The sequence below is a fragment of the Leuresthes tenuis genome, unplaced genomic scaffold (assembly GCF_036924035.1).
Source record: "Leuresthes tenuis unplaced genomic scaffold, fLeuTen1.0.hap1 SCAF_12, whole genome shotgun sequence".
Lineage (NCBI taxonomy): Eukaryota > Metazoa > Chordata > Actinopteri > Atheriniformes > Atherinopsidae > Leuresthes > Leuresthes tenuis.
In genome coordinates, this window is record NW_027325366.1 from 31,607,708 (window position 1) to 31,629,402 (window position 21,695).

At 44.8% G+C, this 21,695-nt stretch overlaps 1 protein-coding gene across 2 annotated transcripts; it reads right to left on the reverse strand.

Annotated features, from left to right (window-relative positions):
• Positions 1-94: 94 nt before the first annotated feature.
• Positions 95-20,288, reverse strand: ints6 (integrator complex subunit 6). Of its 2 annotated transcripts, XM_072397501.1 has the most exons (18): positions 19,765-20,270; positions 19,557-19,634; positions 18,854-19,003; positions 14,831-14,920; positions 13,618-13,801; positions 9,131-9,256; positions 8,697-8,848; positions 8,469-8,621; positions 7,209-7,341; positions 6,940-7,034; positions 6,744-6,854; positions 5,800-6,015; positions 5,515-5,641; positions 4,674-4,816; positions 4,376-4,562; positions 2,385-2,756; positions 1,815-1,908; positions 95-1,648 (listed from the first exon to the last, which is right to left on the reverse strand). In XM_072397501.1, the coding sequence occupies exons 1-18, from the start codon at positions 19,873-19,875 to the stop codon at positions 1,555-1,557; spliced, it is 2,616 nt and encodes an 871-aa protein (XP_072253602.1). In that variant the 5' UTR covers positions 19,876-20,270; the 3' UTR covers positions 95-1,554. The 2 variants fall into 2 exon arrangements, with proteins under 2 accessions (XP_072253602.1, XP_072253603.1); XM_072397502.1 differs by lacking the exons at positions 95-1,648; positions 1,815-1,908; positions 2,385-2,756; ... (4 more) ...; positions 6,744-6,854; positions 7,209-7,341 and having other exon boundaries at positions 6,954-7,034; positions 19,765-20,288.
• Between the last annotated feature and the right edge of the window lie 1,407 nt (positions 20,289-21,695).

The window sequence follows — 21,695 nt, forward strand, 5'->3', positions numbered from 1 at the left end:
AATAAAATTTTAATATGTTTTTACACTTCGCTCGTCTCGGTCCTTTTCTGTCTGGCTCCACCAAACGTGCACAGAAAACGCACGGAGTCACATGTTTACAGAACACTTTATTTACATGGCCCTTCACAGTGTAAAATAGAAACTTTATTCATGGAAATACTTACAAAAAGGCCATTTTTTCCACTGAACATTCTCTTTAAATAGTTCTCTAGGGTTATTTACATCTTTACAGTGTATTCAAAATACTCTTTTGGTAGCGGGCCTCTTCACAAACAAAGACAAGTATGGCAGATTTTGGTCCCTGTCCAAGGAGGGAGGGAACGGAAGAGGGCCGCCGTCTGAATCAGAAATCAACCTTTGACCTGTCGACCTCAACACGGGTCAAGTTGTGTACATTTGAGAACACCGGATGAGCTTGACCAATTTAAAAAAAAGCGACAAAAAGGTAGTTTTTTTCCTTTTAAATTACATTAAATAAGAATTCTCAAATTTACACAAGTGCATTAATAGTTCAAAGTGACAAGAAGTTGGTTTGAGATTCATGGCGGAGAGAGGGGAGGTCGGGTGGGGTCGGGGGGGGGGGGGGGGGGGGGGGGGTTAGGTCATTTGGCAGCAACCAGCTCACTGGGACAAACTGGCATCCGAGACCTCGGTTCATCAACACTCCAGCGGACGATGGTTTGTGTTGCATATCGGCCGTTTCAGGCTAAAATAAAGAAAAGGGCGGGAGGGGGAGGTGCTTCAATGTTATTGCTGATAATGATGCATTACTGTCAGTTCCTGAGCTTTTTTTATCCCTGTGTTTAAACATTTATCACCAATGATGTCGCATCATTCAAGATTCATTCGCTTTGCATTGATATCACTGAAAAACGGTCACTTTTTAAGTCTCCGGATGTTACGAAAACTGCGGGCGAGAACTTAAACCGTTCGCTTTGTCAAACACTGAAATTATTACTCGGTAATATTAATTCTCAGCCTGGCAGGTAGACCACAAATTCAGTCCAAATCGTACCCATCTAAGAGCGGAGCTCCAGTTGGCGGAGTGTACAAAGTCAGCTTTAACCATCAGTTACAACGAAGGACTCGTCCTCCAACAGACCAAAATGCAAGAAAAAGTGAACGTGGTGGTGGAAAGGAAGGTGTGAATGAGGGAGAAACGTGAGAATGAGCGTCCTCTTGGATCCCTTTTGAGCCTGAGTTGTCTGAAAAGGAGCAAACAGGACGCAGACTGAACTAAACGCTGCCGTCTGAGCCTCACCACAGAGCTCCACCCCTAATCTGAGGGTCTTACACTAAAAGTTATCGCAGGAGGTGAGTCAGAGGGCAGCCCTTAACACTTGGTCTGCGGGTCCCTCACTGATTCTTTAAGATATTTAGATAAATTAACTCGGCTGGCTTCAGTTAGAACACCACTAAAGCTGATTAAATGAAGACTCAGCTGAAGCGGTGAGGATTTACGAGCTGGATGCCGTCTTGTCTCGTCTTTGCGGGGGCCAGAGGGGCGTGGAGGGTTGTTGGGTTCGTTATCAGTAAGTTCAGTTTGAGTTGGTCTCAGAGCGTGTCCACGTGGTTCATGTTATTGGATCTGTTGTGGATCTCCTCCAGAAAGTTTTCCAGCTGCTCGATGAGAACGCGCTTCTTGAACCTTTGCAGAGAGGAAACGACAAACATTCTTCATTTCAAGCACATTCTGCAGCATCAAAGTCCACTAAAAGCAGTTCAATCACATCTGTTTGCTGACAAAGTTCCCAGAACAATGATCCAGCTTTGTGGAAACATACAGAAACACTAAATCTGGCAGAACTCTGTACCTGGCCGCCTCTTTGATGATGTTCTGGAGGAAGATGAGCCGGGTGTCCAAGGTGCCCTGAATCTGCTTCAGAAGGAGGAAGATCTTTTCATAGTCTGGAACAGAAGGAGCGGCGTTACAGCTGCGTTTCTATGGAAACATCTGGTCATGTGCACGGCAGAAAGCTCGCGAGCAACAAAGATCAAGTTAGTTCGTTTCAGGGCTGCAAACAGCTTCTGTTGCAGATTTATTTCTTGGTTATAAATCATTCAACACATGAAGGAAAAGAACTCGAATTAAACCAGATTTCTTGGTTAATGTTAACTGAAGCCCAGTTAATGATGGCCTCTTTAAAAAGGGCTTTAATTTTATTTTAAACATTAATCAAGTGTTTCAGGCACAGTTATAAGCCCCTTTCTACCCAAACCAGAGCTAATTAAACTAATCCATCTCACATAATGACCAGCGATAGAAGCCCGGTGACATCAGTGCGCCTTCAACTTATAAATTAAAGTAAACTAAAAGCTGCTTTTATGAAGCAGCTACTTCCTTTCTTTTGCCCAACTCTAGATTAATCCTTTGGAATACGTACGTCGGCCAGGTTTTCTGATCTCCTTGGTGATGAGCGCCCTCAGCTCATTGTTGACCTTGGTCGTCTCGCTGTGAATGTGCTTCTTCAGAGCCGAAGGCGACAGGTAGCGCGGCGGCTGGTCCTCCACGTGCACCAGCTCCGTCCCGCCCTCGCTGCCCGGCGCCAGCTCACCTGCTCGCGGTCGACCGTTCTCTTCCTCGTCCTTGTGCTGCAGGACCTGAGGATCCACGGAGGTGTGGTTCTCCTGGAGGTCGGCCGGCGCCGAGGGGAGATCCGCCTCCGAGTCAGAGCTGGTGTCTGAGCTGTAGTGGTTCTGATTCAGGTGGTTAATGATCAGGTCTGGTTCTGGCGCCTCGTCATTTACGTCCATGTCTGTAGAGAATAAGATTTAACAGACGGCTCCAGTTAGAAGTCTGAGGTTTGAGCTCCTGGAACATTAATAAAACTACTTTTAACTTCCTTTACAGAGAAAACCTCAGAAGTGAAAACATTTCCCGTATTTTCCGCACCAGAAGGCGCTCCTAAAAGCCTTAAATTTTCACAAAAATCAGCCGTGAACCATATAATCCGGTGCACTTTATGCACCGGATTCCAAAACCTGTCACGGATGCCGCCTTTTTGAACTTACCGCGGAGAGCGGCGAGCATTCATCGGGGCATTAAGCCCCCTCCTCCACGTTCACTTTAGCCACGCCTCTTCGCTCTGTACATTGGAAATGAACGGCAACTGGCCACTTCCGTCGCTGGCTTTGCTTCGGTGTGAATCCAGGGTCAGGCGGATCTCAGCCATTCGCTCTGAATGGGGCTAAGATTGTATCGAGCTCGTACTCAGCAACTGAATCGTGTCGTCATTAATGCTTCTGCCCATGTCCCAGAGAGAGTCTGTTCTTCAGTCTGAGACGGGTGATGCAGACCGAGGTGCAGCTTATAAGTTTATAAAGTGTAAAAACCACCGATGGTGTTGTCCTTGACCGTCGGACCATTTCCCGCTGACACAGGGACGTAAAACATGCACTATGTGTGCTGGCAGCGATAAACCAATCAGAGAACATTAGGTAATACTGTGCCTTATAATCAGGTGAGTCTTACCGGGGGCTCACACCAAAAGCGACCACAGCCGCTCACAACCCGCCGCTTGTACTTCCTCTGCCGCCGGAAGCGGCCAGAGAAGCCGGAAGCGGCTAAAGGGGCGGGGCTTATATGTATAGCAACTAGCATATATATATAATAATCCATCCATACATCGGTTCCCTCTTTCACCATGGATCGTACTCTGGGCCTTCTTTGTGTTTCTTTGTGTTTGCGCTCTGCCGTTTTCTGCCTTCGGAATCCAGATCGGCCCTAATTGGCTGTCGTCGCGTCGCGTCACTGCTTATTTGCATAAAGTTGAGCCTTTCTCAACTCTTGAAGCTCACAACGCCGGCCGTTCATCGACGCCAGCTTATATTGAAAATGAATGGCAGCTGGCCGCTCACGCCGCTTTTGGTGTGAGCCCCCGGTTATGTATGGGTTAAATACAGAAATAGACCCCATAATTGAGGGTGCGCCTTATAGTCAGGTGAGTCTTATATATGGGTTAAATACAGAAATAGACCCCATAACTGAGGGTGCATCTTATAATCAGGTGAGTCTTATATATTGGTTAAATACAGAAATAGACCCCATAACTGAGGGTGTGCCTTATAGTCAGGTGAGTCTTATATATGGGGTAAATACGGATATAGACCCCATAATTGAGGGTGCGCCTTATAGTCAGGTGAGTCTTATAGTCAGGTGAGTCTTATATATGGGTTAAATACAGAAATAGACCCCATAACTGAGGGTGCGCCTTATAATCAGGTGAGTCTTATATATGGGGTAAATACGGAAATAGACCCCATAATTGAGGGTGCGCCTTATAGTCAGGCGAGTCTTATAGTGCGGAAAATACGGTACATGTCATCGCCGAAGCTGACAAGCAAACCATCAGCATTTTGTTAGAAAGTATCTCACCTGTTGAGGGTCGAGGGCTAGCAGGGGGGGTTACAGGAGGAGTGTAGGCCCGGCCCAAACGCAGCAGAGGTGACATGCAGCGGCGCCTCTTGGGACCACCACCCGACATGTTGCTGCTCTCAACCGGCCGCTTGCCCTTGTTCTGAGGACCGGTGACGAACTCGTCCGCCTCGTCGATCATCATGCCCTTCAAACAGAGTCCGGACGTTAAAACCTCTGCATTTATCAAGCAATGTTTCCCATTTGTCTGCAACCCCTGAGGGCAGATCAGGGTTCGGTTTGATTCTGTGGGAATTACCTTCTTGTCCAACTTGAAGGGGTTGCCAAATGTGTGCAAACGTTTGGGCTGCTCGGGGTCTGCGTCTCGAAGAGGCTGTGGAGCAGCTTTGAGGAAGTCTTGATAGTTTCCCATCTGGGCGATTGGCACACTGTGGAGCTGGTCTGGAAACCGAAGGTATTCATATCAACCAGACAACATTTAGCATTAGCATTCACTGTTGCCAAAGGCAAGGCAAGTTTATTTGTACAATTCAACAACAAGGTGATTCAAAGAGCTTAACAGAGATATTAAAACAGAAGAAATAAAAAGCAGGATTTAGAATTTAAACTAAAGAAAGAAATAAGAACAATAGATAAAATCTGAAAAGATTATATATATGAAAGATGAAATCAGGAGTTAAAACATGATTCTGTTTTTAAACTCAAATGAAGCTGAAAATAGATGCAGCTTCAACCTGGACTTAAATCCTGAGTGTTTCAGCTGATCTGAGGCTTTCTGGGAGTTTGTTCCAGACATGTGGAGCATAGAAGCTGAATGCAGCTTCTCCAGGTCTGGTTCTGACTCTGGGAACTGATAAAGAACCGGATCCAGATGACCTGAGGGGTCTGGGAGGTTCATAGTGGGTCAGGAGGTCACTGATGTATTTTGGTCCATTCAGAACTTTAAAGTCTATCCTCTGATGGACCGGCAGCCGGTGGAAAGACCTCACAGCTGGACTGATGTGCTCCACTTCTTTGGTCTCAGTGAGGACTCGAGCAGCTGAGTTCTGGATGAGCTGCAGTTGTCTAACTGGCTGTTTAGGTAGAGCTGTTAAGATGCTGTTACAATAACCAAAGGAGTAAATTCTGCAGAGACTTACCAGAGTCCTGCCCTCGCAGGGTACAGACACCGGTGTTGAGCAGGTTTCTCCTCATTCGGCTGAGCTGATCGAGGAGGTGGCTGCGGGGGATGTCGTAAGGATTCCTAAAACTCTGAGGCTTCAGTCCCTGAGGGCGGGAGAAACCGGACAACACAGTGAGCTCATAGTAAAGCCAAGGACTGGAGCTTCAGGGAGTCATATTTAGAGAAAAAGAGTCCAGCGTGCACACAACCCTAAAACACCCTAAAATATTCTATACAACATACTATAATCCTCCAACCTCACCTTGTTGAGCAGTGCCAGGTGGAAGCCTTGAAACTCTTTGGGGTTGAGCTCCAGGGGTAAAGTGGGGGTGTCTCCTGAGAGACTCTGCAGCTGATGAATGAAGTCCCTGCGCTGGGCGAGGGAGATCCCTCCTCCCCGCCAGCGCACCTTGATGCCGGCCTCCGGTGGAGGTTTCTTACCAATCGAGGCAATCAAGCGGTCGTACTCGATTTTTGTCTGGCAATGTGAGCAAATCAGATGTTATGAATGTCAACAAAACAGAAGTTTTACGCTCAAACGCCTCATGGTCAGCAGTCAGTGGCTTATAACGCACATCAGGGTGAGCTGATTATTGATGTGTTTACTCAAAATTAACCAAAAGTGAAGCCTAAGTAAATGAAAGCAATGAAATCTATAAATATTAGGGGTGTGACGAGATCTCGTGCCACGAAATCTCGCGAGATTTCTCATTGCGTTAAAAATCTGTCTTCTATTTGTGACCTGTGGGGGCAGTAATGCACCTTTGCTACGTCTAGGCTGCCAAAACCTAAAGAAGGAGGAAGGAAAAGAAGAAGAAGAAGAAGAGGAGAAGGAGGGGAAGCGGGAAGCAGCCAGAATGATGTAGGAAAATGCCGGTATTACCATCGAAGATGCCCTCGACACTTTCAAATCGTTTGTTTGGCAGCATTTTGGGTACCTGGCAGTAGAGTGACTGATTGTATGAAAATAATGCCGTAAACCGCTGCGATTTAGTTTCAATTTGTAGAAGAAGAAGTTTATTAAAAGCTCATGCTTACATCATGCATGTGCAACTCGGTTAAATATGTTGGTCCAGGCATATATTTTGTTATGGTAGTTTTCTTAAAATCGTCCCAACCCTAATAAATATGTCATCCAACAACAAATAAAGCTGTGCCATGTGATGCTTCACTGTCAGGGCAGCGTTTCCTGCTAAATGAACACACCTGCTGACTGAGCTTCTTCAGGTAGGACACCACACTGTAGCTCAGCCCATACTCCATGTTGTCAGCCAGCAGGTTCGGCGCTCCCATAATTCTTAGCGCCTTCCTCAGGGACTGTGGAGGGAACACAGGCGGTTAATGGGATGTGTGCATTTTTCCAAATAAAAGGAGGTTTAAGAACGATAAAGAGCCAACTTACCCCGATGTAATAAGGGGGCATGGTCTTCAGGTAGTTCTCAAAGGACTGCCGCCACTTGATGGTCGGCTTGAACTTGTGCACTTTGATCAAGTCGTCTGCAGAATCAAAGAAAATAAGAATGAAATAATTCAGTCGAGCAAAAGGAAAATGTTGTTGGCTGTTAGCCTGTTGAATTAAATTAAAATAACTGGCACCAATCCTCTGAGTGTGGAGGATAACAAACAACACTTCAACAAGAAATGATGTAACGTGTGGGATGGCGTTTTTACCCAGGAGCGGCAGAAGCACGGGGTAGTTGTAGGGCATTACAAACAAGTTGACGCAGTTCAGAGCTGTGCTGGCCTTTAGATAGCCGAAGGGCTGACCGAGGTCGCTGTACTTGGCACTGTTACTTACAAACACCTACAGGACAGATAGGAAGATCAATAAATGAACGGCGACATTTAAACTCCACAGTCAGCCAACAAAAACATGAACTGAAGGAATCCAGGTATACGTTGCTGTGACTCAATCCCAGCTAAATGTGTGTATTTATTGAGCTGATGGGTCATTAGGGCATACATCTGTATGCTGTGCCACTACCGGTGGATAACAAATACACATCCTGCCAAAAAAAAAACGTTGCTGTGGCTTTAAAATAAGCCTTCGGTTCAAAAGTGTCACCTCAGCAAACCCGTGTATGGGATTCAATAAGGCTGAGCAGGACAAAGTCTTTTAAGGCAGTGCATGTGGCCGAGCGTTTCCACGTTATTTACTGCAACAGCCTGTATGTGGAAGTGGATCCTACAGCCGAGCCACCTGAACAGGACCACCATCCAGCTACGTTGTGAGGTTTAAAGCTCGATGGGTTTAGGTCACATCGTTTAAAATTTAAATAAAATGATGCCAAAATGTTTTCCTATTGGTGGTGCTTTGGCCAACTGGTGGATTTTCCACTGCAGTCCCTGGGGTGAGGGCGAGGGTGAGACTCCCGTTTTATTCCCTGCGGTTTGTGATGCAGGCAGATGAGATCAAACTGCCCCACAGCTAAACTTTCAGTTACTGTGTGCTGCAGAAACGGTCGTCGTTACTGTCCACGAACAACGTGGAACAAGCCGAGAACAGAGCTGCAGATCACAGACACATTCTTACACAGATAAATAAGTAAAAACACCCCCACCTCAGCACAACCCTGCAGGAAGATACCACATTGGCAGATTGTGAGGCCACTTTTCTGTGTTAAAGAAGTGCTTCTGAGCCCTCTAATCTTTAGACTTTAGAAAGCACACAACTGCTGACTGAAGGAATCATTTCAAGTCCTTATTAACCAGGTGTATTTACTTTAAATGCATCTTCAGTTCATGAAAATGTGCAGTTTAAGCACAACTTTATTTATCCCATTGCAGACACTGACTTAGTGGCATAAATGATGGTTTGAATTAGTGTTTGAGGTGATGAAAACCCCCCACTGACATCATCAGACGGTGGTTCTGTTTCACTGACTCAGCGCTGCAGCTCTTTCTCGTTGAAGTGTTGCGTTTGGGATGTACCTGCCAGCAGGTGTGCGGGGATTTTCTCTCCAAAATGTACTGCGTTAGAGGCGAAGGCTCCAGCTCGTACTTGTCGAAGGGCACCTTGTCTATCACCATGGGCTCGGCGTCCAAACAGGAGAAACGCACGTGGGGGTGGGCTGAGCGAGGGGGCTGCGTTGGTACAGGAGGAGAAGTTAGAACTCTGCTGAATGCACCCTTATGGAAACTACACTGCAGGTTTCTTACCAGTGTTGGGGAGTTCTGGTCCGGCCAGAAGGCCTCGGGGATGGGCCAGTGACCGATGGGGACGCCGGTTTTAGGGTTGGGCCGCACATAGATGAGCTTGTGACAGCAATGCCAAGCCTGCAGACCAGACTTCGCCGGCTCGGCTGGAGCGTCTGTGCATGAAGGGACAGAGAAAACCGACTTCACAGCTAATAAACAACCAAGTGAAAGGCTCTGATAATCGTGTCAGTGCTGAAACATGGAGACGGGAGCTTTAAACGATGACATCCACCAGCTGCTTACGAACCACAGCAAAGACGAGCTCAGAAAGGATTAAAATAAAATAAAGTGAGTGGGAGTAAAAGGAGCCGCTGGCCTTGTAGAAGAGATGTCGGAAAGGCCCTTTTAGTGGTGATAAAGAAATGTTACTGGAGCTAAACAGAGGTCGCTCTTACCCTCAAGAGGAGGAGGGTCAGGCCCCGTCTTCTCAAAGTTTATCACAACTCCACTCTGGATTTTCTGCACCAAAGACTCCAGGCACTGGTTCAACATGCGCTGGGAGAACACACTGTAGGAGCGTCCTGCAACACACAGATGCAAATATGCTGAGCTTGAACCCCCCAGAACATAAAAAAGGTGCCCCATGAGCTGTTTATTTGTGTGCTCCTGGTTGACTCTAATCCATCATCTTTTCAGTCCTACTTAAATCTCCTTTAGTAGCTGCTGGAGCTACTAAAATCAGTAAATCATGACCCAGAAGTGCTTAAAAGACATCGTATAACTAATGGGAAGTACGATCAACCTCTTGAGCAGCACATTTTTCAGCTAAACACTTTACAAACATCCTAAAAGTGAACTAAAATCAAGTTTCAGTTCTTCGATCAACACCTAAAGAGCCAAATCTCACGAGCATTCGGTACAAGCCGACATGGCATGAATACATCTGGATATATAACGAGGAAATTAACATGTTACAGTCAGAAAAACATTCTGAGATAAAAGTAAATATGTTCAAGGAATGAATTTAGAGACACTTTAATATTCATGAGAATTATCCGATTCTCAGAGGAATCAAACAAACCCAAAGCGAACCGACTTTCTGAGTCAGAATATCATATTTGACTGTAGAGTCCCTTCTGAGTCTTATCAGATATACCAGATATAGTACATGCAAACGGCACATTTTGCATGAAATGTTTTGCATCAATCCCACGTCAAAAACCTTGATTCAGAAGCCGTTTTGCAAAGCTACAACTCAGCTTTCTGACCACTAATTAGGGCTGCCACAAACGATTATTTTAATAGTCGACTAATCGGATCATACGTAAACTGAATGTAATCAGTCCAGTCTTATCGCACCAGGATGCAGCTGCTCTTATATAACCATCATTAGCTTTCAGCTTGGAGTGTTTAAGGTAGGTGCTAATAAAAAAATATAGTTCATTAACCTTTATGAAATATGCAGCTTGTTATAAAAATAAATACTTAAGGTTTTGGGGTCTTTTTTAGGTTTTTCTTTCCTTCATTTGTCTCTGGCATCAAACAACTGCAGTTAAATCAAATGAGGCACCTGAAACTAAGGAATTACTCAAAAAGTTTTGGTCACACTGACTCAAATATAACACCAACATGTTCAGTTTGGACTCAGGACATTTGCTTGCTGAGGTGTGCATGTAGCTTTGTAACAAAGCCGTCCAATAAAGATAAATGTACTTTTTCCTCATAGGAACATTAGTGTTCCTATTCAAACGCATCACTGTTAAAACATTACAGAAAACACATGAAATATGTGTTTTAAGGATAATTAATCACATCGTCATCGCTAATGTTGACGTTTACAGCTATAAATATGAGTAAGTAGCAAGTTACCTCTCTGTTTAAGCTAATTTTAGCAGCTAACTAGCCAGTTAGCTTACCAAGATGAGGGTCCCTCCTACCAATCAGCCACAACAACAACATGCTTCCTGTTCAGGAGCTCGTGCATCATTGTTGTGCTGCTGTGGAAGGAAAGTTTTGCCTGACAGATACTGCATTGCACACATTTGTCTTTAGTTTTCTTAAAATGCTCCCACACTTTTGAGCTCCGTTGCCGGGTAGCCATGATACCAGAACCTGTCTGGTTTAACTTCCTGTGACATCACGGCTGACCCCTGGTTACCACGACTGCATGTGTGTCAAAGACAGAAAGGCAGAGCAGCAGCTTTGAGAGAAAAACAAAGCTTGAATTTGTTTGTTAAATCAGTCGTCGATGAATTTAATAGTCGACATAATCTAATCAACTAATCGTGGCAGCCCTACCACCAACTGCCTCCCACTTCACCTCTGGTGACCCCGCTGTGCACCCATTCACACCTCGTTTCAATAGGCTGTGGCTTTGTGTCAGGTCTGCCATCAGCACTAATGGACAGGCAGCATGTACCGTAGACCCTCTCTGACAATGGAGATGTGTCGTGTTCTGCATTCAGCACCGTGATCTGTAACAGACATTCGGCGTGCTCTGCTCTGTGCAGGCGTTAATCTTAACCTGCCATCAGCATCATTCTGGTGCGTTCCTCTTGCCAGCGGCAGAGAGAAACTGGAGACGGGGGGGTTAGAAGTCTACTTCTAGCTAGAACTGTCAGCTAGGAAGCCGGGATTTTGGCTTATTCTGCAGGCAGAAGGGATTATGGATGAAAATCAAGGGGCAAAAAGAGTCCTGACAGGTCTTTAAGCAGGAGAAATACCATCCAGATCCTGAGCCAGGTGGGAAAATCCTTCCAACCTTAATCAACAATTAAAGCTTGAACAAAGCCCTTAACCCCCCCACGGCGGCCCCAGCAGAGTTGTCCGGTGCTTAAAGTACTCAAAGAGCACGCTGTGTTTGTTCTGGACCCGCAGGCGGACCTGTAAACACAACGCTGCATGCTGACCAAGATGGTGTCGAGACGGCGCTCACAGGTGGCCCCCACAGCTGCCAAGGCAGCGTTTTCCCTCCATCTTCATTTCATTTTCTAAACAACAGACACATTAGCGCTCCCACGCTTCGAGCAAATGATTCATCTGCAGTGCAACAGAATGCATTTAACTAATCGTCCTTTGGATCTGCTGTTATGAATACTTTGAGCCTGTCCCAACACACTTAAACGCTCAGAATTCAGGCTCGTTACTCTGGGGAAGGATGGCATTAATCTGCACTGTACGGCCATTTAACCAAAATAAGAGCATCGTCAAAACTTTGAATCTTTCTTTAAGACTTTATTCTCTCTCCTTATCCTTCAGATATTATTTGCACTACTCTTTAAATCTAGATTTTATTAGTTTTTCCCCATCTTGTGAGGAGCTGAACGACTACATTTTCCTACAGAGATCAATAAAGTGCGTTTCATCTCATCTTATTGAACTTATTGAGTTCTGCTCTTGGATGATGGCAAAAAACTGATACCGTATTCTGGGTTTAACTTAAATCTGAGGTGGAGAAGCATCTTTCTTAAGATATGGGATGTTCTTATAGATATGGAAGGACAAGAATGTTTTTAACTTAGTTAAAAAACAAGTTAATGAAAGAATAAAAGAGTAAATGTATGAAAATAACGCTGCACTTTGTGTTTCATCATAAGTTTCCTAATTCATATCACACCCTTCTACTTCTACTCAGAGATAAGTTGTTTTATTGGCTGATTATTTCCCAATAAATCACAGCAACAAAACCATGTATCAGAGCTCGGGTCGCGGAGGCAACAGGTCCAGGAGGGACCTGAGGCGTTCCCAGGCCAGATGGGATTTATAACCCCTCCAGAGAGTTCTGGGTCTGCCTCGGGCCTCCACCCTGGGATCCACCCAGTTGGATGAGCCTGAATAACCTCCAAATGAAGGCGATCGGGAGGCTTCCTAACCAGATGAACGTTTCAGCTGACTCCTTTCTATGTGGAGGAGCAGCTCTACTCAGAGCTCCCTCCAGATGGTGGAGCTCCTCCCCCCGGATGGTGGAGCTCCTCCCTCCAGATGGAGAAGCTCCTCCCCCCAGATGGAGAAGCTCCTCCGTCCAGATAATGGAGCTCCTCCCTCCAGATGGTGGAGCTCCTCCCTCCAGTTGGTGGAGCTCCTCCCTCCAGATGGAGAAGCTCCTCCCTCCAGATGGTGGAGCTCCTCCCTCCAGTTGGTGGAGCTCCTCCCTCCAGATGGAGAAGCTCCTCCCTCCAGATGGAGAAGCTCCTCCCTCCAGATGGTGGAGCTCCTCCCTCTATCCCTAAGGCTGAGCCCCGCCCCCTCTGAGGGAAACTAATTTCAGCCGCTTGTATCCACGACCTCATTCTTTGGGTCAGAACCCAGATCTGTGACCACAGGTGAGGGTTGGAACAGTAAACTGAAAGCGTTGCACTATTATCGCACCATTTGCTCATGTAAATATTTATTCTAAATAAGAAAAAAGAAAAAAGAAGAAGACATAAACCAGATAGCAGCAACACTCGGCTCTGTTAAAAAGTGGTATAAATAGAATATAATTACTCTACTGCAGATGTGTTGGCTTCATGAACTAATCGGCTGGCGATGCCGTGGAATAATTGTCCAAAATAGCATTTAATTGGCCGGATTAATCAGCAACTCGATTAGTTTGCCCACCACTTAGTAAAGGGCAACGCAGTGATGCTTTTATTAAATCTAGAGATGTGTAAGACAAGGGGTGAAACAGAGGCTGAGGCCATTTGGAACCACAGCTGCATCCTTTCCCTCCTGTTAAACACTCATCTTTCAAACCGGGTGCTTCCACCTCATAAAGCAGGGCCTCTTTTGTTCAAGTCTAAAGCATATTCAGGTCTAACCGTACCGTTACAAAGACTTATATCTGCATAAGATACACTACCGACTGTAGTCTTAGGCTGAAAAGTGAAGTTTTTAAGTGTAAATTAGGCGGAGTGACCCTTTAAGCAAAGTTATGAATCACATATCAACTCCTGCCACCCACCTCCAGTGACCTCACACATGGGCGTGATGGGAGAATCATCGGAGGGGACGCCGCCGAGTGGTTCAGGCTCCACCGAAGCGTTGCCGGCGATACGCAGCACCAGAGCGAACAGACGTTGGTCCCAGCGGAAGGGCTCCTTGGTCAGCTCGCTACCAGGCAGCGGCGTGGTCAGCGGCAGATGGAGCTGGACAGGCAAGATGAGATGGAAGAGGTCGTATGACCAGGACAGTTTCTCATATTCAGCTTATAAATGATACAAATCAATCAAAAAGCAGATTTTTTTCCCCACTTGGTTACACAACAAGACAAAAGACTGGTTCCATAATGTTACTATTAGAATATAAAGTGCTCAATAACAGCAAAGATGAAGGTATTTTAATCAGTTTACAGCCTGATATGTTGCCCTGCAGATCAAAGGCATGCAATCGAATGCTATCCAAAGGTGTCCCGGCGATGATCCGTCAGACCTTCAGAGCACGAGGCTCCATCGTGTTGCTCTGAATTATTGATCGGGACTTTCTCAAAGCTTTTTCTTTTCATAAGCTATGAAGATATTGACAAACTCAGCGCAGGAGGAGCAGCGTTTTCAGTCAAACTTCACCTCCACGAGCTTGAAATGACCGCAGAAGCTAGAAATGAGCTGTTGTTTCTATAACTACCAACTTTAACTGTAATTGCTAAAAGGAGCTTTATCTTTACTGGGAACTGTGCAAATTCTGCTCATCAATCCACAAATCTGATGGCATGGCTTAATGGAGTAATCTCCATAACACAGCGGGTGGGTGGGGGGGGTAAATGATGAGTTAAAATGGGCTGAGCACTCACTAATGAAAACATCCTTTTTTGATGTTCTTTGGAGGCTGTAAAACACGAATATTTGCCCGATTCTACAGTAAACTGAATGCTTTTCACTGTGCTGACAGACTGTTGCAGCTTGGCCATGTTTTTATGAATCTATGGTTCAAATCATTAAAGCTGGATTAAATAATATTGTCCTCTGGGATGGAAAACTGGAAGATGTTTGAGGCAGAAGTGGACAGACGGCGTATAAACAGATGCGTCACGCAGTTTGTGGACTGCTGTTTTGAAGCCTAAAGGAAGGGTCTCACTTAACCTCGAGGACACTATGAACTGCTTTAATGTGCATTTCACCTATCAGACCTGGAGGCTACATCCATTCTCTCTAAAAGCCCAGTTCGGAGATATTTCTGACCTCATCTTGGACCCCACCGCCGCTGGTCAACTTGTTGCCGTCGGTGATTGCGATTATGATGGCTGGTTCAAGGAAAAAAGGATTCCTTCCCTGCAGAGAGACACAAAGGGAGACATTCAGGACTGGTTAAAATAATGTGCAGTTAATTCAGTCTTAAGCCCCTCTCAGGCAGCCAATGGGGGAAAGAAACTAAGCTATTAAAACTACTGATGTAGTGAACAAATAAGTATCCTGTCATATCCCAGGGAGTTAAAAAGAGCAAGCAGCACGGCATGAGAAAAATTCTTATTGGTAGTTAGCATTTGTGTATATATAGCGCTTTGGTATTAGTGACATAAATAAGCATCATCATATAGATCACCATTTCAGTGCGAATCTTAACTCAAGGGGATAATAAATAGAAACTGTTAAGCGCCGTCAGTACTCTGAGACGCTGTATTTGTGTGTAAACCTCCGATATTTCTGCCCTCCATCCTCCAAGAATGCACAAGCACATTACCTGAGGAGATATGTGAAACCTCTTTTCCTCCAGCCCCCAGAATATTTCATGATCTCAGCACTGCCGCGCCGATGTAATGAAACTGGAGCAGGACTGCATTTATCACTGTGCATCAGTCTAATGGGATCTCCACAGAGACCACAGAATAACTTGGTGAGTTCACAGCGTAAAACCCTCAATGCGGCCTGACAAGTTCTGTCAGCAAACAGCGGGCCGGAGCCCACTGCAGTCGCATGGACTCCATAAAGACCGTCCTGTTCAGACACTGGTGCCATTATTAATGGACGCGGACCCTCTCGGTTTGGACTCTACCTGTGGGCTGTGTTTTCTGCTGAATGATGGATCTGTCCACCAACACACACAGCTCAGGGTAAACAGAGCAGGATACTACCAAGATCTGCTCTACTGGAGGTATCCATGACAACCCGGCTAATTTCCCCCCCCCTCCTTCCCCTTCATAACGAGCACTTTCTGTGCATGCTAATGAGTTGACGGTCAGGCTAACTTTACCATCCCAACAACGGAGCAGAAGGGCAGTTTTCTGCTTTTAAAACACACAAAGTGTAAATTCATTGCCATCTAGATCACATCTGAACCCATCCATGCCCTGGGAGAGAAGGATCTCTGCTCTGCTGCACCGGACACCCATTAGATTCCCGTTCATCACTCCTGCCGACATGTTAACTCGCAACCAAACAACACTGGCCACATTATTTCCTCATGCTCAGCCTTTCCTCTCATCTTCTTCTGCCCTCCTACAGAAACTGATCAGTGTCAGAATTACCCGCTGGCTGTCTCCGTCTCCCTTGGGAGAGTCATCTCCGATGCCGGCAACCTGGAAGGCTCTTTGTTACTGTAGACAGAGACACTTCAGTGCAACATCAGCTACCCGACAGGCTTATGCCCCTTTGAGCATCCCAATAAAAAAAAAACCCAAGCAGACTTTTAGTCATTTTAAACCTGAAAGAGAAGCGAGCGCCACATTAGGAGACGCTTTAAAAACAAAGCCGACACAAGTCACCACTTTGCTTTGGTGAGTCTTTGATTTGCAACCGTTTAAAGACTTTAAAAACAACAAAAAGCTTCATCCGAGAAGCTTCAACCTGCCAAACTCTTTCTGTTTATCTTCCAGGTTCAGAGGACTTTGGGTTTAAAACGGCAGGATTTCTGCATTTCTACTAGTCCCAAAACGACTCCGGCTCGCTTTCATCTGTTTATTCACATGCAAACGCACAGCTGTTTGAGTTTCTCTGAGAAGCTGTTCCTTCCAAACAGACTCGGCTCCGCTAAAAGGACACAAAGAGTAAAACCTGATCAAGAGACGCCAAACAAAAACTAAACAGATGCTTTACTGTCGTTCCAAAGCGGTTAGTCGATAAATTAGTTATTAATGACAAAGTATTTGACAGATATGTTGATAAATTGGTAGATTTTTCAAGCTAAAATGCCAAATAATACAATTAGCCTCTAAAATAACCGGTTTTCTTTCAACAATTAAAAAATTATGTATTTTTTCTATTGTTTTTACATTTTTACAGACTTATGGATTATAGGTTGACTCATATCAAAACGGGCTGCATTACAGCCTCCTAACAATGTATCCACACTACTTTTCTAAAGAACATAATAAGCACACCACTTATTTGTAATTGCAATGCCATCTGTTTAGAAAATGACCTCCTTCAGCTGTGAAAAGGCAGACGAAAGGGAGCTGGTTATTAAATTATAATTAGAGCCAAACCAGCCTGTTATTAAAGGTCAACCAGTCACCGGTGCAGAACACCCTGACCTCGGCTTCTGCTGTTTGTGTTCACTGACAAGCGAGTCTATATCGGATCAACCAGCCGGCAGACGGCGACATTCAGGCTCTCAGAAGAGCGTCTGACGTGGATCATGTATGCTGCATGTGTGCATCAACTTAAGTGGTGAGGATGTTCCCTTTATTACTCAGGAAATGATTTAACTTTCATTCTCTCCACAAACTTACCTCCACAATGGAAAACAGATGTGCAGATTTTATATCAACACCAGTTAGGATACCTGATAAGCTAACATTAAATAACGGCGCCGCTGTTCTCCAGGCACAAAACTTGCCAGCAGATGAGAAAAACCTACATGGTGAGGCGTTGCATATCAATGCGAGCAGCTTTCTGTGTTTTTCTCTTTGTGCTGCGACCGCAGAGCTGCTCTGATCACTCAGTGCTGCCCTGCATTGTTAGCAGAAATGGTGAAAGAACACTTTGACATCTGTTGCAGATAAGCCATTTGGCTGATATAAAACTCTAAAACTGTATACACCATCTCTGAATTGTATTTACCAGCTCCCCCCCCGCCTCCAAGCTGCTACAACCGAGCATAAATGGGTGATGTCATTAGGCGGCACTTGCTGGAACTGGGCCTGTAACACTGAATTACTTCCAGACTTTGTTGGCTCAGTAATAATTTGGATCGACTCTAACGGGGCTGAAAGCTGTGAATCAAGCCCATTCGTCTCAAATCTCTCAAATTCACAGATCAAATCTGGAACAGTGCAAACATCTGTAACGTCTGGTTTGAAGCTCGCTGCCAATTCAGCTCGAGTTGTGAAGCTTTTCCTCCGAAAGTCGCTGCAGTTACGAGGAAAATGTTCTGATGATTCAGGACCATCGGAGAGAAAAACAAGCCAGCCGCGACGCTAAGGCTCAACATCACTGACATTCCAGTTTAAATTAAAGCAAACGGCTTTCATTAAAGCTTTGAGAAGCTAAAAGTTACAATAAAAACACATCTGAAGCCCTCTGATTGGCCAGTTATTAAGCCCAACTGTTTGAAACTAAAACTAAATCGAATTTAACCAGAATCCTATTATGATTAAATCCATAATTATTCAGTTAAAACTAGCTTATGAAGCACAGATTCAATTGAATACCCATTTTGAGACGTATAAATGTCTTGATTTCTTTTTCCCTTGCATACTTATGTGGGATTATGTATGGACTAAATAGCAGAAATGCGTTTGGGATGATAAAATTCAGCAGAACCACGTTAGAACTCAACAAAAAGTAAAACAGGATTAAAACTGAACGACTAAATTAGCTCAGTTTCACTAAGGGAGCAAAACGCTTACCCAACTCTCCATTTAATCACTTTAACCCCCCTATGGGTGCATTTTAAACAGCATGCATGTCTAAGGTTTTATTATTTTTTTAAAAAAAAACAACTGACTTCTGACTCAAACCTGCTTTTAACTAAATATATGAGCAGGGGTAACGGGGATTTAGCAGCACATTGACCGGATCGATGGTGAAATCAGTGACAGTTACTCAGATGAAAACTCCAAAGTCGTTCCTCTTTCTCTGCAGCTTCGTTTGCTCATGTTTGTGTCATATGACTGAAGAGGTGTGGGTTCACAGTATGCAGGTGGTTGATGCTTGTAAGACTGGGGAGAGGATACGGGGGAATGACTGGTGGATGAGGGAGGTTCGGTTGCCCTTAGCACCTTATAATTAGCCTGATTTCCTCTCTACCTCTTCAGTGCTACATACCTGTCCATAGTTGTCTATCCCAGTCACTAATCTATTGAGATTGAGTAAATCAAAAGCTGTCCTCAAGGACTGGCCAATAGTTGTGAGTCCAGTTGCTTGGAGGTTCCTCAACTCTGTCATGAAAGTAGCATGGCTCTCTTTCCATCCAGCCTTAGTAAACAAAGCATAAACAAAGAAGGTGGTTAACAACGAGCACGACAACAAACCAGCCCCCAACCAGAGGACCACTCCAAAAAAACAACACTTTAATCTTTTATTAGGAGTCCAAACTGTTAAATTTCCATGCAGGCTGCTTCCTCTCTATCTGCTAAGGCCAATAATCTGACAGCAGCAGCCCAGAGCTTGATCTGTTTCTGCCGGTTATGTGCAACCGAACTGGGATCATTTATCACAAAGCCCTGACAAAAGTGGCAATTTTCTAAACAAGTAAAGTAGGCTAGTAGTCTGTTACCCCCCCACCCTCCTCCTGCTTTCACTCCCCCCCTCCACCCCCCAGATATCACCTCGCTGTATAAATAACACCCAGAGTTCCTTGCTGCTCACATTGAAACAAAATGTCGGCCATGTTTTAAAAGGGGTATGAAAGCTCCTCCTGAAGATTTTCTCTACACAATTGATGTGGTGATCACAACGGGGTGAAGCGATGGAAGGACAGTCAATCTGCGCAATGTAAAGCTGGACATGACCCGAAAGCAAACTCTACCTTTATCCCGAACGGAACATCTTCAAAATTTACCAACATATACCGGTCCCCTCGGCTCGCCGGATCTCTCCCTCTGAGCTGTGGAAATAGTAAAGAATTATTTACGGTTATAGGTTTGACAGGCGAGCTTTCGACAGCACAAAGATGATCTGAACTGCAATCCCGCTCGGGAATCTCCCAATATTAATGTGTCCCGTGGTTACAGTACCTTCATAAAAGTCTCAACAGCGCCTTTTGCTATGTCCAGATAGGTAGTGCCCAGATGGGTGCGCTGGTTCATTGAAGCGGACGTGTCTATCAGAAAAAGTAACACGGGCATTGTGATGGTAATGACACGTTCTGCATGGACTTGGTGTCAGTACAACCGGCCAAAACGCAAAAAAAATCTTTTGTTCTCCTGCCGCCTGTCTCACCTCTCAGCTAGCTAGCTAGCTGGCTAACTGTCTGTCTCACACATTCTTTCAAAAAAGTGTAAGAATAGTGAGTGTAGAAGCCCATTCCGGGTAAACTAAGCTAAAAACCTCAAACCCTTGGGGCAGGTCATGGATTCACGAGGGTTTTTGATAATTTTTACAATATTTTGAAAATATTCCTAAGTTTCATAGTAACAAAGTTCCCTCTCACAGTGTATCCCTGCTTCTCCCTACACTGAATGCGCTGTGCCTCCGCCACTGGTTTTAATCCAAGCTCCACGCCTGGCCCCGCCTCCTAAGCGGTCTTTCTCCGTCACGTGCTCACACACTCGCTTCTCATTGGCCGTCTGAAGCTGCTCATTACCATATCCAAATAAGGCCAAAGCTGAGCTTCTCTTGCGCATGCTTGCTTGCCCGAGAGGCAGGAATGCAAGGAAAATATTCTGTATATACATTGTGTGTTAAAGAACACAGCAGATGTAGCATTGCAACCTTCTCTGGAGCACTGCCGCATTTTAAAAACGTAATATTAGCAAAGAATGGACCTGTGTTTGCCCCCCAGAGCTGATTACATAATCAACATTTGCTTCATCCTTTGCACGGGCGTGGGCAAGGCTACTGTGAAAGACAACCGTTCAGGACTCAAGAGAGAAAACTGAGGACAGAGACAGACACTATCAAATAAAAACTGTGAAATATTAACCTATGAATGCTCTAGGGCCACGCAGGAACTACTTGCTGGTACAGCGGCACTTGATTTTCATGTGATGACCAAATAAAGTCTGCCCTTTCAGCGAAAACATCTGAGGGAGAACAGGTTTAGGCAAATAGTCCCAGAGAAAAGGGATTGACATGCGCGCACACGCGCTACCCAGCCTTCAGCCTTAAGATGGCTATACTGTCTTTCTTTCTGATCACTAAAATGTCATTTTGCATTAAAATGCGTATTTTTTGCGCGTAGAAGACAGTTTTTTAATAGAAAAAAATAAAATCCTATTAGATTTGACCGTGCAATGTCTTAACTAATTCTACCCAACATAATGTTCATGTTACACATCATGCTGACTGTTTATGGTCCGCTCTTAATGCCACATGACACCCGTCAGACGTGCACGATTGTGCAATGCAATTTACATAATGTAGCTCATTGGAAAACATCATCACTTCCGTAAAAACAAGACGAAACCAACCGGTGGCTTGCGATCGTAAAGAGAAGGAAGGCACATTTCCTCTCGCTTGATTATCGAAGCGCACACACGCACACACTTACACACACGCGCACGCACACGCTTCATTTTCCTGTGTTACTGATGTTTTCAGAGTAAAATCATGGTTGGGGGGGATCCAGGACCCAAAACTGGCCTCTTACATGAATCGATTTGCATTGCGGAAAAGTAATATTAATAAATATATTTGACTTAAGTGTAAAGCTGTGACCTTTCTTGTCTTTCTCCTTGTTATTTAAGCTGGTTTACTCATCACAAACTGTGTGTCCTGCAACATCCAGATGACTGTTTAAAGTCTGTTGATGAAGTTTAAACTTCACCACAGGTTACTGACTTTAAAAATACTCAAAAGTTACCAAAGCACTGGTTTTCTGTCAGTCTTCCACTGTTGTTATTTATTCTGAAACTTCTTGACAGGAAACGTGACAGGAAATAATCAGTTTTTGTTGACTGCTTATTAAGATTATTTGTGCTTTTACACGTTGTCACGTGGCTCTGTT

Excerpts from the sequence above, each read along its gene's own strand:
- ints6 (XM_072397501.1), bottom strand. The coding sequence starts at position 19,875 with ATGCCCGTGTTACTTTTTCTGATAGACACGTCCGCTTCAATGAACCAG. Across the intron at positions 13,802-14,830 it reads GCGGTGGGGTCCAAGATGAG|CTCCATCTGCCGCTGACCAC; the intron begins GTCAGAAATATC and ends TTGCCTGTCCAG. Across the intron at positions 6,855-6,939 it reads TGCCCCCTTATTACATCGGG|TCCCTGAGGAAGGCGCTAAG; the intron begins GTAAGTTGGCTC and ends TTCCCTCCACAG.